Source organism: Lingula anatina, chromosome 4 (assembly GCF_051362555.1).
Source record: "Lingula anatina isolate TDL-2025a chromosome 4, LinAna3.0, whole genome shotgun sequence".
Classification (NCBI taxonomy): Eukaryota; Metazoa; Brachiopoda; class Lingulata; order Lingulida; family Lingulidae; genus Lingula; species Lingula anatina.
Window position 1 is genome coordinate 20288798 of NC_141770.1, and position 20432 is coordinate 20309229.

At 38.3% G+C, this 20432-nt stretch overlaps 2 protein-coding genes and 1 non-coding gene across 5 annotated transcripts; all 3 read left to right on the plus strand.

The window, feature by feature from the left end:
• The first annotated feature begins 341 nt into the window (after nt 1-341).
• LOC106169745 (arylsulfatase B-like) lies at nt 342-7502 on the plus strand. The gene is made up of 13 exons (XM_013549346.2): nt 342-501; nt 691-802; nt 1260-1415; nt 1823-1929; nt 2338-2405; nt 2794-2895; nt 4723-4786; nt 4970-5067; nt 5274-5410; nt 5786-5844; nt 5973-6102; nt 6467-6660; nt 7085-7502. The coding sequence occupies exons 1-13, from the start codon at nt 357-359 to the stop codon at nt 7255-7257; spliced, it is 1545 nt and encodes a 514-aa protein (XP_013404800.2). The 5' UTR covers nt 342-356; the 3' UTR covers nt 7258-7502.
• A 5536-nt stretch (nt 7503-13038) lies between these two features.
• Nucleotides 13039-13125, plus strand: Trnak-uuu (transfer RNA lysine (anticodon UUU)). The gene is given in 2 exon segments: nt 13039-13075; nt 13090-13125. It is a non-coding gene; the product is annotated as a tRNA-Lys (tRNA).
• A 32-nt stretch (nt 13126-13157) lies between these two features.
• Nucleotides 13158-20239, plus strand: LOC106169761 (acidic phospholipase A2). 3 transcript variants are annotated; one of them, XM_087011836.1, is made up of 6 exons: nt 13158-13235; nt 17085-17349; nt 18225-18271; nt 18483-18648; nt 19211-19320; nt 19973-20239. In XM_087011836.1, the coding sequence occupies exons 3-6, from the start codon at nt 18244-18246 to the stop codon at nt 20101-20103; spliced, it is 435 nt and encodes a 144-aa protein (XP_086867962.1). In that variant the 5' UTR covers nt 13158-13235; nt 17085-17349; nt 18225-18243; the 3' UTR covers nt 20104-20239. The 3 variants fall into 3 exon arrangements, with proteins under 3 accessions (XP_086867962.1, XP_013404821.2, XP_086867963.1); XM_013549367.3 differs by having other exon boundaries at nt 13159-13235; nt 17085-17265; XM_087011837.1 differs by lacking the exon at nt 18225-18271 and having other exon boundaries at nt 13159-13235; nt 17085-17265.
• Nucleotides 20240-20432: the final 193 nt, after the last annotated feature.

The window sequence follows — 20432 nt, forward strand, 5'->3', positions numbered from 1 at the left end:
GAGAAATAACCAAGGTTAATATTTTGAATTCGGTAAATCGCAATTGTCTTGGTCTATATTTAACTTGTGAACTGACCCAAATGGGGACAGCGCAGGGAAAAATAGAAAAAAAAGAAAAGAAGAAATAAGACACCCAGCGGGAACCAAAATAATATCGATGACATATTTATATGCTATTGAAAATAATCGACTGCTTCTTGAAACGGGCGATTCTGAGACGAGGCATCCTAACTTTTAAAGTGTTTTTGTCCTATATTTTGACCACGACTCACATAGGCTATTGCCTTTTTATTATCGTCCTATTTATTGACCTTATTGTTTGCGTCACACTGTATATATAGCGTATATAAAACACAATGCGCCAACAGAAGACAGTGTCTTGGTCACAAATCATGGCTCCAGACAAAAGTTTGACTGTGCTCGTGCTTGTTGCGGGTCTTTGCTCGAGTTTTACATATGCCAAGCTTCCAAACATTGTGTTTATAGTTGCAGATGATTTAGGCAAGTCACATGTGTACTCGTACCTTCAAAAATGTCGAATTTTATATTCAGTTAGAAGAAAATATACTATTTAATGCACCAGTGCAATAGAAGCGGGGGTGCATCATATAGCTGCTGTCGATGTTTTTTTATCAAGCAAAGGTGTCGTTTTTACTTATATATGCTTTTGATCTATTGTTACTGTTTCAGGCTTCAACGACGTGGGTTTTAACAACCCCGATATTTTGTCTCCTAACATCGATAAACTAGCCAGCGAGGGAGTGATCCTCAATCAGAGTTACGTCCACCCCTTATGTACACCGTAAGTAACACGTGCGTCAAATTTATCTTGTTGTCTTGTTTGGGACTACCCTTAAACCTAAACTTCACACACACACACACACACACACATATATATATATATAATATGATAAAATAAATTAATCATTTCCTTGGCTAACATCTTTGTTACCAACATTACATGGACACATGCACACGTCCTACCCTATCAGGAACATCCTAGCCAGGAACTAAGAATTAAAGATTCTTTGTGAGACGGGGACCTGGTGTACATTGTTTAGCTGAGTTGCTAATATGTGACTCGGCCTCGGCTTACATGCTCATGAGAAAATGCTCACTCATGAGAAAATGTGGTCTTTTCTTTCGCTGTGTTTGTGTAGGTTACAAGGTTACATGACTCTGACGTCTTTAAACTAAGAGAAGGAAGCATTTCATATCCACTTGGCTCATAGTCAGGAAAATTTTGTTCCCTTTTCCAGATCTAGAAGCGCCTTTTTGACAGGTCTGTATCCATGGAAGACGGGCTTGCAACACATGGTTATATTTCCGCTGCAGCCGGCATGTGCTCCATATAATGTCACTCTCCTGCCAGAGGTGCTCAAAGAACAAGGCTATGCAACACATATAATTGGAAAGTAAGTTTTTTTTTGTTTACAACTATGTCTTTATTGTATAATTCCAATATTATTGCAGTCATTTTTTTTTTGGGGGGGGGGGGGGGGGGGATACATGTAGTTGGGAGATGGAGTCTCTTTCCACCATGCGATTTCCGTGGCAGTCCGAAAATGGAGGGCACAAGCCTGACCGGGTGTTAAGTTGGTTGAGCGCTTGTCAGATTTAACTGTTCTGACACTATACTGAAGTCCGTTATATTATTTGCATAATCTACAAATATAACATCTATATCCTAGTTTTAGCTTTTTCGTAATCATTCACTGATATAATCAAAAGGAATCATAAACATGTATTTGGTCTTTTTTAGTTTGATTTGAAGTTAGTTAGGCGTTATATCCATCAGCTGATTTTTTTCTATTAACAAAAGATGGCATCTCGGCTTCTGCAACTGGAACTGCACACCAACCTACCGCGGTTTTGACAGTTTCTTCGGCTTTTACAACGGAAGGGAAGATTACTATGCTCATACATTAGGTGAGCTTTATTACCGCCTTCTGTTCTGCTTGCTAACAGAGGCTAAGAACACAATTATTATAAACAAATAATAATACGTTTATTTGGAAAACTATCCGTTTAAGACTGGGTCAGGGATCCAATGTGGCGCATCCTTGTGTACAAAACAGCGACAATAATATTTTCAAGTTAAACTTTAAAAAAATCATACATGTGTGTAAATGATCTTAAACATTTAAAATATATATCAGTTGTTTATGTGACGCTTTTTTAAAATCGCACTTTTGTTTATTTATGCACTATCAAACTGAAAAAAAAAAAACACGCCAAGGAAAATTAACATGGACAACTGCGCAAGATTTATAACATAACGAAGATGGTTCAAATAATCTTACTTTACTCAAACTTCTTGCACTGTGTTATTTGAAGGTGTTAACGCGTTGGACTTACGTGACGACGAAAAGCCTGACCGGTTTGATGGTGGAATCTACTCAGCGGTAAGACTGGTCACAACATTTATAGCAGTATATAAACTATGACGTTCAAGGAAATGCTATTTTTATTCGAGTATTTTATTTATGTAGGTATGCAATTTTTATGAACCAATACTAAATGTGCATGTATACCTCGGATGTGAAAAGGTCATAACAATAATAATAATAATTATAATTATAATAGTTATTTTGAGTCTTAAATCCAAATTTGTTCAGAAGACTTTATGCCAAGGAATATTGTCAAAATATATAAATCTGAACCTCATAAAATGCATTTACGTACATGTATCGACAGCTTATTTTCGCACGCTTTAACAATGCCTCGATTATCAGACATTATACCATGTATGCATGTATGCTGGCATGTCACTCTATTCCTCTTGTCATTTAGGAGCTGTTCGCCAAGAGAGCCAAGCGCATTATCACCAACCACGACAAGAGCAGACCTCTCTTTTTGTACTTGCCTTTCCAGAATGTGCACTCTCCAGTACAGGTGAGCATTTACAGACTTGACATTTAATATGGAATATTTTTTTCCAAATCATTTTTCATCAGTTTTTTCCTATTTTGCTGACTAATAAGTGAAAATAAGGATTAAAATCATGTTTTAATAACTTTTAATTATCTCTTTGATGTCATTGTGACATCAGTTCATTAATGGAATTCGTCAGAGAAGCAAACAAAAACACTTTGCCTATTCTATGTCATACGACAACCATTAAAAGAGGTATTTTGGATCTCCATATTTTCCAAATTATTGTCTGTAAAAGAATTACACGCTCTACAAAGGACCCTCATGTCAGTGACTAGTCACAGTAAATGTCGCTGTAACGCCTGACCTCTTTGGCTGCTACCAGCGCTCTCAAGTGGCAAGGCATTCCTTGGGATAGGTTTTTAAAGTTCAATCTGGAATGACATTCCAGGCATCGGTCAAAATCTGTCCAATTTGCTCCAGTTTTGTTGTAGGACATGTAGGCCATTGATTCGGCGAGTAATGGCTTGCCCACATATTGTCTCTGTGGTTTAAATATTGCGATTTTGATTACCAAGGTAGCTGCTTATTGCTTTGGTTTTGTAAGTAATCTGCTATTAAAAGTGCTCTGTGTGCACCGGCAATCTTACTGCGCAACCTAAAATTGTTCCTAAGTTGCCCCCTATCAAATGATAGCCAAGTGGTTCCCAGATTTTTTTTTATCTGGTTCAGGTTTTCGTCGATGACTACCATTGGTGTGTTGGTACCAATGTGGTATCCACTCCAAATACTGACGCTGTTAATGACCTTAGTCACTTTAGACGCGGCACACGCTTCGTCGTTCGCCTATTCTGGATGTCTGTAAACTCTGTTTTGACTGTTGAGCGGTACAGGTGTAATCTGACCTCAATAAAGATTTCAATGTTTAACCCAGAAACATTCAAGGTCCCCAATTCATTAGAGAAACATACAGCGATGTTTTGCTGTTTACAGTGGGTTCCTCGGAGGTCGTCTGATATTCTAACCTGCTAAAACCAGTTTGGTGTTCGCTAAGGGCCTTGAAAAAAATGCGTTTTAGTGGCAATTTACCCCTCATTTTGAACGGACTGGGTGGTTTTTGTTCAGTTGCAACTGCATATCCCGAAAGACAGTGGGTCCTGTACCCTGGTGGTAAGTTTTCAACACATAGGGTGTGGCCTCTGTGTAGGTACATCGGTCTGGGCATTACTCCATAAAACTGTGCTGACCGTTTCGTTTGGCGCAATTATCTGTCTGGCAATGTCTGTCTTTTTCGCGCCATTCTGCCACAGATTAACAAATTTGTAAAGCACTGCATAGCTCATTTTACACACTGCAAACCCGACCACTTGCATACAAAATTTCAAATTCTTCTATGCAGTAGTTGCCGACATATGGATACTTTTTTGACAGAACCATGCTTTACCAAAGCCAAGCTTTGACCTGCCCAAAGGAGAACTACCCAATTAAATCACTGCATATGACATAATGCAGCAGCGCAACAAACCTGGTATTCAGTTAGTTGGTAGCGACACACCTGACTACACACTTTTCCATTCACACATCTTATATGGAATCGGAGTTTGTGAAAAAAGAACGCATTTTCACCTAGGCATACCTTCGAAAATGAAATGTCAAGTCGGTACTAATGATTTATACACTTAGAATTTTCAGTATGTTAAGATATATATTACATATGGGCGTTAAAGAATATACGATGGATCTCATATCTTTTCACAAAAGTTTACATCACATTTCCACGTAAGTGGTTTGATGGTGAAGTACTTTATTTTAGGTACATTTTAAAACTATTTTGCCTTTTTTTGTTAGGTCCCACACCGCTATTCAAACATGTATGCTCATATTCAAGATGAAACCAGAAGAAACTTTTCTGGTACGTTCAGTATGTTGAATTATTCTGTGTGAATTAAACGGCAAATATGTAAACTATAGAAAATTACATTTTCACAGCAAAAAATGACATTTGACATTTAATATTAAATATGCCCCATTTGCCATTGTTCTACATTGCTTTTTTTCTGCCAGTTTCTGTAAACTTAAAGTCATTGTATGGCAGGTATGGTAAGTGCTATGGATGAAGCAATTGGAAACATCACAACTGCACTCAAAGAAGCTGGACTCTATGACAACACTCTGATAGCTTTTACGTCTGATGTGAGTATTCGTATACCAGTATACAGTATACTATTTGGACAAAGTAATTGATTTCATACGATACAAAACATTCTACATGTACTTAGCGAAAAACAGAGAATAATCTTTTCAGTGTAAAAAGCAGAAAATTTAGAATCTGACGATGTCTTAATAAGAACACTAAAAATGGCCCGAAGATTTCTGTGCTTATTGCTCTTCAATTGAAGAATGGAGGTAGCCCTAACAATGGAGGGAACAACTTTCCCCTTCGAGGCTCTAAGACGACTATTTGGGAAGGTGGCACCAGAGCGGTCGCATTCGTCCACGGTCCTATGCTACAGAAGACGGGGTACAGGCACAACGGGTAGGTAACGGAGTACCTTTTGGTAAAAGAAAAAGGACATAGCTGCTAGATTTAAGATCAAATTAAGGTGTTTATAATATATACCTCTTTAATTAAATGTAAGATGCAAAGTAGTCTTGAGCTTTCGGTTGCGGATTAAGATATTTTGTGACCTGGACCTATAGCCTTAAAGAATTTTCGTGAGACACTTCCGCCACTCCTATTGTCCAGATTTCATCGTATTAAATATTTTTCTTTGTTGTATATATGTCGTTTTTGACGTCTAGCCTTTATTTTGCTAGTGGACAGACAATCTGGGTCACATTTACTAGAGACAATTACTGAGGTATCAAAAAAATGTGGGCGAAATAGAATAAACAGTTATGTACATTCCAGAATATTCCACGCTGTCGATTGGTTCCAAACATTTCTTGCTGTTGCCGGTGGCTCTCCAGGTAATTCAACGCAAATATTGTTGAGCATAATCCAGAAACAATAGTTTTCACTTCAAAAGGACTAATATTCTGACTATACATAAAAACGTGGAATAACTCTATGAATATGATTTTTCTCATATCTTTAGCCGAAAACATTAACATGGACAGCATGAACTTGTGGCCCATGCTGGAGCTTGGAATAGATTCCGCTAGAACAGAGTTCGTCTATCACTTAGACAATAAATTCCCTCCACTCCAAGGGCATGCCGCTATCAGGTAGTTCATTAATTTTTTTATTACATGAAATCCTATTCGCGCCAAATATGTATTCTGCACAGCACATTATAATTCTAAGAAAACACTGAGTGAAGTGCTTATGACAATATTTAGTGGAGTGTGTTTGTAAGCAACGATCAAATCCCAAATTTGCTGCAGACCCCCTCCTCCCCCGAGTCCGCCACCCCTCCCCGCCCTCACCCCCGAGTCCATGTTTTAAAGGACGCTGGGAACTCACCTCCTCAATATTAGACTCCTAAAACGAAATTCAGGGTGGTCAATGGATTTTCCCAAGCTCCAGATGATCTTATACTGATATAATCCTTTGGCATATGATGAGTTCTTGCCCATGGTACATTTTTAGAGTCGGCGACTACAAGTACATCGAAGGATTCCCTGGCCCGTTCAGTGGCTGGGCCGTACCACCTAAGTTTCAACAGTCCAAAAAGTATTTGAACTTGGATGATGACAGAGACAGCCTTGATGCCTTCCACAAATACATGCAGAAATCAAAAACTTTACCAGGATATTTGGGGCATGCACTGTATAATATAAGGGGTATGTTTTAAAAATAAATTACTAAATATTTCTCTAATTGCTTGTCGGGGCTGTTCCTTCCAGTTAAACGCTTAAGGGTATACTTTACGCGTTTGATTTTTAAGGCCATTTATTCTGTGTGCAGACCTTAAAATAAAATCCCCCAAATTAAAATGACTGACGTCGACAGTTTCTTTTGAAATGTACAGAAAAACTGGCCAGTCATTTAGAACTAAATCACCGAATAAAAAATGGAATAAAAAATCGAATCTAAGTGCAGTGACGGGTTGAACAATGATAAGTGAGCAGGAGAATTTTTTCTCACAAGTAAAATTTGTTTTGGCGGGTGAATCCCGTACAGAACACCTTTATTAAGTGTTACGCAGATTACGTAGATCGTTTTGTTGCATCATTGTATTTTTCTGAATTTCTTTTTCCCCGGTAGATGATCCTACGGAGCACAAAAATTTGGTCCAAACCATGCCCCAAGTTGTGCGAGAGATGAAGATGAAGTTGAAATTGGCACAGCAAGAGATGGTGCCCGCGAATGCCCCACCGGGGGATATCAAAGGAAACCCGAACAATTTTGGGGGAGTTTGGACACCGGGATGGTGCTGATAATGTTGATGTGCTACATGTACAACTATGGAATAGCATCGGTTTAAAATTAATTGACATGATGAAAAATACTTACGAAAAAATTTAAAAAACTTTTTTGTCATTTGATTACATTTGTTTGTTTTAATGTTGGCTATTCTTTCTTCGGACTGAGGAAGTAGCCATGGTGCTAAAGATTTCATTTAGCCATTTATTTCATGCTATTTCATTTCAATATGATTTACGATTAAAGTGATTTCTATGAAGTTACGATTTACTGGTTGTTATTCCCATTTCTATGCTTCGAAAACATCGTATCTCTTATTAGTAAAAGCAAATTAATGTGTATATTACAATGGGTTAGTAAATACAATAAATATATACATAATATATAAAATAAAATATAAAATAATATATATATATATATATATATATATATATATATAAAATAATATATAAAATAATATATATATATATATATATATATATATATATATATATAGATAAATACAAGAAACATACCAGAGGCAAGCTGAATGATGACGTTAATTCTATGCAAAAATATACGCTGTTACGAAAAGCGCACATAATTGCCCGAGCACCATCTTTGAATAACTCGAAACAAATTCTGTTGCCCTGGAGAAGGGTTCAAGAAAGTATGACACTGCAAGATATCTTCTTCCATAAATTGAATATAAACCTAGCATTTTGGAATGATGTGATAGGCCTACTATGAAGAATTCATGTTCTGAAATATTGGCAAACACATTTTCACTCTCTAACTATATCGTATTTAGTGACCTACACATATATGAAATAATAATGCGCTTAACATAATAAAAAAAATCAAGTCAAGCACTTTTCTCGAAAAGAGAATAATAATAATTGGTTATCCACTGTAGTAAATATTTATAGTTATTTTCTTATATATCCACCTGTGTATCTATAACAGGGTAGCTTTTTTTTCTCTGATAATCCCACCGAGAAAATAGCCCATTTTGATGAAATTGCAGTATGACAGGCAAGGCCCCATACGGGGTAAGCTATAGCTCAATTCAAGTTAGATCTGTGGCGTAGTTGGAAAAGGATAGAGATCAATGACCATTCCCACGTCAGCACCATTTTAAGGAACTTTAAGCAGAGAGAAAGGACATATTATTGACGACGCAGACTTTATGCTAATATGTTCTTTTTTTTAATCGATCACTCAATCAAAAGTATATGGTTTTATTGCGCAAAAGGTAATTTGCTAGGACCCACGAGAGGGCGCATTCGTTCTGGTGACTGTCCGATCCGATCGAGGGGCAAGGTCGTTGTCGTGACGAGCTGACGTGCCTCATCCGGGATTCGAACTCGTGACCTCTCGTTCCCATGGTTGGTGACGCTTCATATTGTCTTTTTTTTTGCATCCATGCACGCTACCGACTGCACCGTGACTGAGCCGCCCACCCTCCCTACGTACGAGTTTCCTCTTATAGTAAACAAAAGCAAAATTTCCAGATTATTTCTAGGACAAAAAAAGTTCCGTACAACCAGCTGGGACTCGAACCTGCGCACTAACGAATTGTCATGTACAAGGGAACGCAGTTAGCACGGAGCCACGGAAGCTTCGTTGGTAAGTGGTGCATCAAATGGAAACTTTGTATCTTGTCAGGGAGAGGACCAGATTGGACCTCATGTATATATCTGCTATTGCAATCAATAATCCTGGTGCCGTATTTCATACCGCGCAACCCTAGTCCCCGACCATGGTGCACTAAGCCGCGTCTGACCATGGTGCACTAAGCCGTGTCTGAGAACCCGACACGAAGAATTCATACAGAGTTGTCTTTTTTTTTATTATTAGGAGTTTGTTGTATTCCCAGATTTAGCTTGCCTTATACTAGTGACACTGAAGAGTACATTGGGTTCAAACGCCGCTCACAGCAGGCGGGTTTTAGTTTTAGCGAGGCCCTAAGAACCGGATACCGTAATAAAAACGTTCAAATGTTCTAAAACTGGTGTGTTTTCCATTCAAGCAATTGCGACGATGCGAATTTCGAGTAAAACATATTTGTCAAATAATTCCGCCTGGAAGATGTCTTTATTTTCTCTGCTGAACGCGGTTAACGGGTGGTATGACGTGGTGTTATACCTGAAGCTACTGAATGAATTCAAGTTCGATCGGCTTCATTGCTATTTCGCTGGGAACGTTCCTAGTTACATGAGTTCAAATGTTTATATTTTCATTTTATTTTGCGCTGAGATAACGTTTGGTTTCACCTTTGACGTTATAGAGCACGATGAGATCCACAGCTGTTCACACCTTGGCGGTTTCAGATTTGAGTAGTCTTCACTCATTCAATGTCGACTGTGGAGTTGCCCCGGGTACTCTATGAACACTCTGAGAAACAGAGACTGCACCGTGACTGCAACAGAGACCCAAGATAGGAAGGGGTGCATAAAAAGACACTACGTACGACTGGTAAAAGCAGTAGAGTCGACACAACTTACATTAGAAATAAAACTTTTTTTCTCTGATAATCCCACCGAGAAAATAGCCCATTTTGATGAAATTGCAGTATGACAGGCAAGGCTCCATACGGGGTAAGCTATAGCTCAATTCAAGTTAGATCTGTGGCGTAGTTGGAAAAGGATAGAGATCAATGACCATTCCCACGTCAGCACCATTTTAAGGAACTTTAAGCAGAGAGAAAGGACATATTATTGACGACGCAGACTTTATGCTAATATGTTCTTTCTTTTTAATCGATCACTCAATCAAAAGTATATGGTTTTATTGCGCAAAAGGTAATTTGCTAGGACCCACGAGAGGGCGCATTCGTTCTGGTGACTGTCCGATCCGATCGAGGGGCAAGGTCGTTGTCGTGACGAGCTGACGTGCCTCATCCGGGATTCGAACTCGTGACCTCTCGTTCCCATGGTTGGTGACGCTTCATATTGTCTTTTTTTTGCATCCATGCACGCTACCGACTGCACCGTGACTGAGCCGCCCACCCTCCCTACGTACGAGTTTCCTCTTATAGTAAACAAAAGCAAAATTTCCAGATTATTTCTAGGACAAAAAAAGTTCCGTACAACCAGCTGGGACTCGAACCTGCGCACTAACGAATTGTCATGTACAAGGGAACGCAGTTACCACGGAGCCACGGAAGCTTCGTTGGTAAGTGGTGCATCAAATGGAAACTTTCTATCTTGTCAGGGAGAGGACCAGATTGGGCCTCATGTATATATCTGCTATTGCAATCAATAATCCTGGTGCCGTATTTCATACCGCGCAACCCTAGTCCCCGACCATGGTGCACTAAGCCGTGTCTGACCATGGTGCACTAAGCCGTGTCTGAGAACCCGACACGAAGAATTCATACAGAGTTGTCTTTTTTTTATTATTAGGAGTTTGTTGTATTCCCAGATTTAGCTTGCCTTATACTAGTGACACTGAAGAGTACATTGGGTTCAAACGCCGCTCACAGCAGGCGGGTTTTAGTTTTAGCGAGGCCCTAAGAAGCGGATACCGTAATAAAAACGTTCAAATGTTCTAAAACTGGTGCGTTTTCCATTCAAGCAATTGCGACGATGCGAATTTCGAGTAAAACATATTTGTCAAATAATTCCGCCTGGAAGATGTCTTTATTTTCTCTGCTGAACGCGGTTAACGGGTGGTATGACGTGGTGTTATACCTGAAGCTACTGAATGAATTCAAGTTCGATCGGCTTCATTGCTATTTCGCTGGGAACGTTCCTAGTTACATGAGTTCAAATGTTTATATTTTCATTTTATTTTGCGCTGAGATAACGTTTGGTTTCACCTTTGACCTTATAGAGCACGATAAGATCCACAGCTGTTCACACCTTGGCGGTTTCAGATTTGAGTAGTCTTCTCTCATTCAATGTCGACTGTGGAGTTGCCCCGGGTACTCTATGAACATATGAACAGTCTTGAGAAACAGAGACCCAAGATAGGAAGGGGTGCATAAAAAGACACTACGTACGACTGGTAAAAGCAGTAGAGTCGACACAACTTACATTAGAAATAAAACTTTTTTTCTCTGATAATCCCACCGAGAAAATAGCCCATTTTGATGAAATTGCAGTATGACAGGCAAGGCTCCATACGGGGTAAGCTATAGCTCAATTCAAGTTAGATCTGTGGCGTAGTTGGAAAAGGATAGAGATCAATGACCATTCCCACGTCAGCACCATTTTAAGGAACTTTAAGCAGAGAGAAAGGACATATTATTGACGACGCAGACTTTATGCTAATATGTTCTTTTTTTTAATCGATCACTCAATCAAAAGTATATGGTTTTATTGCGCAAAAGGTAATTTGCTAGGACCCACGAGAGGGCGCATTCGTTCTGGTGACTGTCCGATCCGATCGAGGGGCAAGGTCGTTGTCGTGACGAGCTGACGTGCCTCATCCGGGATTTGAACTCGTGACCTCTCGTTCCCATGGTTGGTGACGCTTCATATTGTCCTTTTTTGCATCCATGCACGCTACCGACTGCACCGTGACTGACCCGCCCACCCTCCTTACGTACGAGTTTCCTCTTATAGTAAACAAAAGCAAAATTTCCAGATTATTTCTAGGACAAAAAAGTTCCGTACAACCAGCTGGGACTCGAACCCGCGTACAAACGACTTATCATGTACAAGGGAACGCAGTTACCACGGAGCCACGGAAGCTTCGTTGGTAACGAGTGCTTCAAATGGAAACTTTCTATCTTGTCAGGGAGAGGACCAGATTGGACGTAGATGTATATATCTGCTATTGCAATCGATAATCCTGGTGCCGTATTCCATACCGCGCAACCCTAGTCCCCGACCATGGTGCACTAAGCCGTGTCTGAGAACCCGACACGAAGAATTCATACAGAGCTGACTTTTTTTTTATTAGGAGTTTGTTGTATTCCCAGATTTAGCTTGCCTTTACCAGTGACACTGAAAGGTTCAATATGTTCAAACGCGGCTCACAGCAGGCAGGTTTTAGTTTAAAGTGGGCCTAAGAAGCGGATACTGCCCGATCCGATCGTTTCCATTTATTGAATCAGAAGTTAGGTTTTTAACGCGGACAAAGACGCAAGACGTCTATGATGTATGAATCATATCGTTTCGGTTTTTTTCATATTCTTATATATATATAACAACTTGTACCAATTTTTCGACGGGTCTTTCATGTGGTCAATGTTTCGTTTTAATACGAAATAGACTTTTTTATGCTTTCGAATGATACGCCTCGATTATTATTTTTTAGAAGTGTATTCGAGGTTTTATATAAAATACTTTACTACATACAAATATAAGTGATTTATTAAATTTCATTTCAAGTCTTTCAATCTTTGACATGCAATATTGATAACAAATCTAGCAAAGAATTTCAACAACTGTTTGACAACTTTGCCATAGTAACATCCTGTTTTAATCAATAATTTTAATTAGTTCATTTTTGCACTTCGATATTTCAGTGGCCATCGTGTGGCTTTCAACGGGAATAGCTCAGCTGATTGCACAACTCAGGTAGAAATAAACTTTGAAAAATTGACAAAAGTTATATAGGGCACTTTACTCATGTTTGATATGCAATCTTTATTCGGCGATATTAATTTTCATCCGCGTATTGCAAGACTTGATTTCATGATTTCACTTAAATACACACAATGTAAAGCTCCATTAATCTGTTTCGTATATTTATATCTAGTAGTTTAATTGTTAAGGTCAGCCAACAGAGCGTCTGTATCCGTTTTGAACGCGACCCAAGTCGAGCGTGAGCGGTTTTTTCAACCGATACAAGTTGTCGGTGGCGCCCGGATAGCTCAGTCGGTAGAGCATCAGACTTTTACGGATGACTAAGATATCTGAGGGTCCAGGGTTCGAGTCCCTGTTCGGGCGATTGTCACCTTTTTTTTTCCCTTGTTGAATCGGTCAGTAATTGCGCAGGTGTATCGAGACGAGAATCCCCCAAGACAGAGAGTCCACTGTCCTTCCATTCATTTATACAGGTAAGCCTTGCCCTAGATTTTAAACCATTTTGGCTAGCCCTAACTATTATAAGCTCTAAAGCCTAACCATTATAAGCTCTAAAGCTCTAAATTAACATCAGCAATTTAGTCCTTTTTCCCAGCTCATGTACACACTGCATGCATTTGGCCGATGTACACGTGTAACAGTAAGGACAACCATTACTTGGGAATAGTATTCCTACTGGGACCTAGGTTCCTGGCTAATGATTATAGTAGGTAGGACTTACTGGCGGACTTTTATTCCTGTTACACCTATGACAGTAATGTAAGTCCGGCCATTTGAAAGTCCTATCCTTATGCAATAACGGTTAAATGATGCAACTATTAATGAATATGGAAATCCTTGTGGTGAGCCATATATAAGAAAAAATGGACAGTTTGTAACTACAGCTCGTCTGTGTAGTGGTTAGCGCGCAAGCCCTTAAGGTAACTATTCAATTAACGTCCTACCTTTGACTTGACCTCTCCCCCCCCCCCCCCCCACCTTCCCCCGTATTAATTATTGTAGCAAAATGTACTATTGTGTTTTTAATGTCTAACATATGTTTGAAATTCCGTGATCATTACTCCTTCAACTTTTTTTTTGTGTGTGTGTGTGTGTGTGTGTGTGTGTTTTTAAGCGTCAAAGCGCCAAAAATAGCAAAGGAATATTACAGAAAATTATACAGACTTGACATTTAAAATGGAATATGTCAGTTTCAAAGGTATCCCTATAGGTAAAAATGCGTTCTTTTTTCAAAAATCTCCGATCTCATATAAGATATGTGAATGGGCAAGTGTGTATTCAGGTGTGACATTTCCAATTAACTGACTACCATGTCTGTTGCACTGCTACATTGTTTAATATGCAGTGATTTGATTGGGTAGTGCTCCTTTGGGCTGGTCAAAGCTTGGCTTTTGCAAAGCGTGGTTCTGTCAAAAAAGTATCCAGATGTCGGCAACTACTGCAAATAAAAAATTCGAAAATTTGCATGCAAGCAGTCGGTTTTGCAGTGCGTAAAATGAGCTAAGCATTGTTTTACAAAATTTTTAATCTGTGGCAGAATGGCGCGAAAAAGACAGACATTGCCGGACAGATTATTGCGCCAAACGGACTGGTCGGCACGCCAAGGCCACGCCCAGTGTATCGAAATCTTACCACCTGGGTACAGGACTCACTGTCCTTCCGGATATGCTGCTGAAAATAAACAAAACCACCCAGTCCGTTCAGAATGAACGTGTTTTTCAAGGCCCTTGGCGAACCCCAACTGGTTTTAGCAGGTTAGAATACCAGACGACCTACAAGGAACCCACTGTAGACAGTAAAACATCGTCGTCTCTTCCTCTAATGAATTGGGGACCATGTCCGTTTCTGGGTAGAACACTGAAACCGCGTGACTTTCTTTATTGAAGTCAGATTTCACTTGTACCGCTCAACCAGCCAAAACAGAGTTTACAGACATCGAGATGAGGCCTACGACGAAACGTGTGCCGCGTCTAAAGTGACTGGGGTCATTGACAGCGTCAGTATTTGGAGTGGCTACCACATTGGTGCCAAAACACCGATGGCAGTCATCGATGAAAACCTGAACCAGATATGAATTATCTGGGAACCACTTGACTCTCATTTGATAGAGGGCACCTTAGGAACAATTTTAGGTTGCACGGTGAGATTGCTGGTTCACACAGAGCACTAACAATAGCAGATTACTTACAAAACCAAGAAAATGTACCCTTCCCCCCCAAAAAAAAATTATTTTGATAATTATATACACACACTGGACAATAGAAGTGTCACCCCTACTGAACCAATACTTTGGGGGAGATAAATGACTTTGGAATGATATGCTCCTGGTATTAACATCAAATTTCACAAAAAGACCAACAATACAATTCCATGGTGCAGCGGTTTTATACTCGTTAGTCACATTATAAGTAGATCAGGCATTATAACTTGGATTACTGTGATTCAGGGGGTGACACTTCTATTGTCCAGTGTGTGTAGGTTACTGAAATCGAAATAATTTACAAGTTGCAGATATAGACAGAAATTAGTGAGCGTATCCCTTTAGAATAATGCATACTTTTAGATCAATTAAGCACAGGTTATTATGTGCTGGTTAAATAAAACGGAATAAAGAGCTGCGAAAACTTTTTCTTTAAAAGATATCCTTTGTCTCACAACAATGATTCAGCAGTCTATTGCACATTACGAGCATTATCTTCCAAATGTGTTAGTTGCGAAACCTGACAAATTGTGACAATTATTTCTCTTTCCTACTACATTTTTCGTCCATTCCGTCAAGGAAATAAATACAAAGAATGTAGCCTTATAGCTGAAGAAATGCACAGGCGTGTTTTTAAGTACTGAAGCTTCATTTTGTGATATTTACTCCTGGAAGGAGCTTACTTTAGAAGAAATTAAGAAAATGTAATAAACGTAAGCCCCCCCCTCTCTCTCTCTCTCTCTCTCTCTTTGACTATTAGAATTCTTCAACTGTTTAAAGATTTTAAACGCTTGTTCCAAACTCGGTTATATATAAATTTTTGACATTCATTCATTCATATTTGAATATATTACTCCTCAAATGCTGTATGTACCTCAGTAGCGTTGATCTTGCCTGTGCGTTCTTTTAAGTAACAATGCAATTTAAATTAGTATATCCATCAGATAAATTTAACTTTGAAGGTAACAAATGGTTTCACAAAGAAGAATCGATGGAATGAAAATCTCATTATTTATTGATTGGCTATTCAAAAAAAAAATGAAGCTTGTATAAACCTAATGATAAAACACCGTAATGTAAGTGCACTTTATGGCGAGACTTTATATCCGCATTCTAGTCGATTACGGACACCAAAGATTTTTATTCAATAAAGAGTCCATACCTACGAGTAAATCCTTGCAGCCCAGCTATCAGTGTCATTGTGCTAATATTATTGGCAAGACGTTATGCTGCGTATAGGGTCCCACAAATTCTACAAATCTTTTGTTTTTATACAATTAGCATAGGCCGAGCGTTTAGTCCTAGGTAAAGAAGACCCAAATTTATTTGCAATGTCATTTAAATTTGTTAGTAATTCTAGTTCAAATATAATAAAAAAAATTATATTGAACCGCCAGATGCTGTTTGTCTTTTTTTTTTGTTTCCGTCCGTTTAAAAGAATTGAATGGATAATTTTTATTTTGCTTTCACCGCGAGTTAGAATAAAATATGCTAAAATGTTTGACGTAGGGATGCACGCGTTGGCACGCACATATACGTACATGTACATGTAAAGGTTACTTCAATATTGGCACAGAGGAATATCCATGATCTGCAGATTAACAGTCTGACGACAACGATAAGATTAGTGACAGGCACGAGCAATAGGATATCTTATGGCAAGGATTCCGTTAGATATACCTGTATTGAATGACAGCTTCTTAAAAATATCCTCGAAATCTATCTTGGACAGTAGTAAAAAAACTAAGAAAAGTAAGAGGGCGAAATAATTTGCTGTCATTCATTTTCCCAACGTGACATTACATAAAAAGAACAAGATAGCCTACTGAAACCCATAGCCGGTACATGTAATTGCAAGAAACAGATAAGAATTGCAGTTGCGAGAAAACATTATTTGTCAAAGGTTATCTTAGCTGCAAATATCAATATTTGAAGTACACATTACGTTGCATAAGAAATTGTGTTTTGTGGTTGTTCTTGCATATCGGGAAAAAATCACGTAAGTGATTTCATTGTTTAATTTTGGTTCCAAGTCCATTTATGTGCACATGTGCGTCGGTTATAACATGTAAAATTAAATAGTACGATGACAAATCAAAAATTCAATATTTCTCTGTTTCAGCTGGAATGGTGTAGTATCTGTGAAGGAGATTACCTGAGTGCGACTATGTAAACGTGTATTATGTCATCGTTTCTAGTCAGGTTATCTTCTTGTCCCGACATCAAGCCGTCCCGACGACAAAGCAACGCAGGAGATTGACTCTTCGAAATAAAAGCATATTATCACACGTTCAGAAGGCCAGGTAAGAAGAATTGTCTCTTTCCAATCAAAATGTGCTATTTGACACGGAAGTGAGAAGAAGTGAACTAAATACGACTACGATTAGGTATGTTCCTCAAGTGAGGTGAAGAAAAATTTCACACAAAACGAGCGCATATATATATATATATATACCACCAAATATACAGGTGATAATGATAATAGATATGTTAACAATTGATGATGAAAACAATAAATTACAGTATAAGCAAAACAAGTTGGTTATACACGTAGGATAAAGCGCACTGGCTAGTAGAGCTATACTGCATACATGTACACTGTTTTGATGAGAGGAAGAGAAATCCGAGTACTGAACCAGTAACTGTTCATTTTGGCCCAAAAATGAATTTTTCTAGAGTAAACAACAATTTACCCATACTTACCAATGATTAATGAATTTATTTCTACATTCAAAGTTAGTCGCTGTTTTTTTTTCAAAAAAAATTTTTTTATACAGAGTGTAGCCATCTATGGAGGTCACGTGGTCTGATGAGAAGCTCAGATATCATAATAATAGCTATAACTGCCATTTTTGTGGTAAAACGGAATATATTATATTTCTGTGAGTTATTTACAATGTTTTTATTGTGAAATATAGATCTCACACGAAGAGTTATTATCACTTTAAGTATAGAACACAAATGGCGTATGTGATAATTTTACTGACAAGGATTACCGGAGCACCTGTATTTGCATGTTGCTTTAGTTGATATTCGACATACTCCGTAACGCAGCCTCAATATGAGTTGGATAGGTTTTAATTTGATTGTTTAAATTAGCATGCATGTCTGGGCTTATACAAATGTAATAACATTATTTTTATAGTTATTTTTGGATGAATGAGAGGAACAGACTTCTTTCCCCTTGTAGTGTGCGGACGCTCATTTTTATTTATATATATATATATATATTTCTGATTTTTTCTTCTCGTTGAATTGATAGGTTGCAGTCCTCCTCGACCATGAAGATCACGATAGGGCTTTTTGCAAGTTCGTATTTGTTACTAATTTTTTCTTTTCAATCTATATAATGACTTATCATTCAATTCAATAATTGTTGTCGCATATCTTGAAGAAAAGAAGCTTAACATATCTTGGCGTTGCGGAACGAGAACAAACTAGTTTCTTAGTTGGATCACATCAGTCTTATTAGAAACATTTTAAATGATTAAATGTAGATATATATATATATCCATTTTAGTTGCTGCCTTGGTTGTTTTGGCGGACACAAGACCGCGGCCCCGTAACCTTGTCCAGTTTGCTCTGATGGTAAACAAAGCCACGGGGCGCAGTGCCTTGGATTTCAACGACTACGGCTGTTATTGCGGCCTGGGAGGCAAGGGAAAACCGGTGGACGATTTGGACAAGTACAGTCCCTTGCAGGCATTTGCTAATATATAGAAGGTGGATTCAGGAGTCACACACACACACACACACACGCACACACACACACGCACACACACATGCATTAGGGAAAGGGCGTTGTATCAATAATGAAATCCTGGATCCGCCAGAGATTAGTATTTTTAAATAAAAGTATTGTTAAAACATCCATTTTCTTAGTACAGGTGAAACAATATCTACCAATTTACAGTGCACATAGGTAAAAAAGTAAAAATCATTTCTGCCTTTGCCTAAGAGACGTGATCTTTCCATCAAAGAAATCATGCGCAACGAAAACGTCCAGAACAAACAAAGCTGCTGTATAGAAACAATTTACTTTTCTTGTTCTTGTCTTTACACGTTTACTGAAAAAAAAGATGGATTTCAGACTGTAAATACATATAGTATAAACATTATTTCAATATTATACACAAGGGACACTTAATTGGTATGTACATACTAGTACCATATATGTTTAATACATATATATATACATGTATACGAAAATAACCACTCTAAAATGCTCTTGTGAAATATCTGTATTAGATGCTGCAAAGTACACGACTTTTGCTACGAAATGGTTAGCCACGAGGGATGCTGGAACGCCAAAGTGGGCACCTACGACTACCGTACTAACGGGACAGATATCACGTGTGGTGAGTGTCACGTGTACAGCACGTGATCATTTTTGCTTTGTGATATAAATTCTATTAAAAACAATCTGACCGTTTACTCCTTTTTAAAAAATCACATTGACTCTTTTGGCGAATCATCTCAACATTTACATCAGGCGAAATTAAGAAAAAAATTAGCTAAAAGCTCATTCATCAATGAACGTCAACAACCAGATACACCTGCACGGCAAAAACTTTCTTTGATTTCTGTGATGGACCAATGTGCTACTGGTCCAGTATTCTTATTGAGAAGACGGGTTTAATGGAACTCGAATAATTTTTAAATGCGAAATGTTACGACTATTTGCCTGTATATCTTCCAGTACATTGCTTTTGGGTGTAATTTGACTATATAGCCTATACGGCTTCTTTTCAAAGTTTAATAATAGATACCTGTACATCCCAAGAATATATACGAAAGAAGATTTAAATAGGTTTGTAGAGCACAGGAATAACAAAGTTTTTTGTGTCTTTTCGCACATTATACTGCGGAATTTTTCAAAGGGGGAGAAGAGGGCACCTCCGAAGGTAATGGGGACAAATTCTCGCTTCTCGCTGTACCCTCTCCCTTCCCTTGATCCGCGTCTTCAGCCATAATCAAAATATGTGTGACCGCGCATGTTCCATATTTCAGATTACTACACCAATGACAACTGTGACTACATGACGTGTGAGTGTGACAGGGTCGCGGCACTGTGTTTTGCCAGTAACACCTACAATGACAGTCACAAGGCCATCAACAGAGACGGATTCTGTTCAGGTTGATCTCGACCAATCACTGCCAAAAACCTAATAACTGACTATTCTATTTCTGTTGTTGGCTCGAGTCATAAAACAATAGTAAAATATGTTATATTACAGTACCCAGTTATTCCGATGAATAAATAAAAATCAATTAATTTATTTATTATTATTATTATTATTATTATTATTATTATTACAGACTGTCACACGCACAACCTAATTTTTACGGGATCTTAAAAAAGTAAGGGGTATGCTATAACGTCTCTAAATAATCCGACTTTCCTTACAGAGATCTACCGTCACTCAGGAAAGCAGAAAGCCCCCGAAAGCCTTCTGAAAAATAAATGATA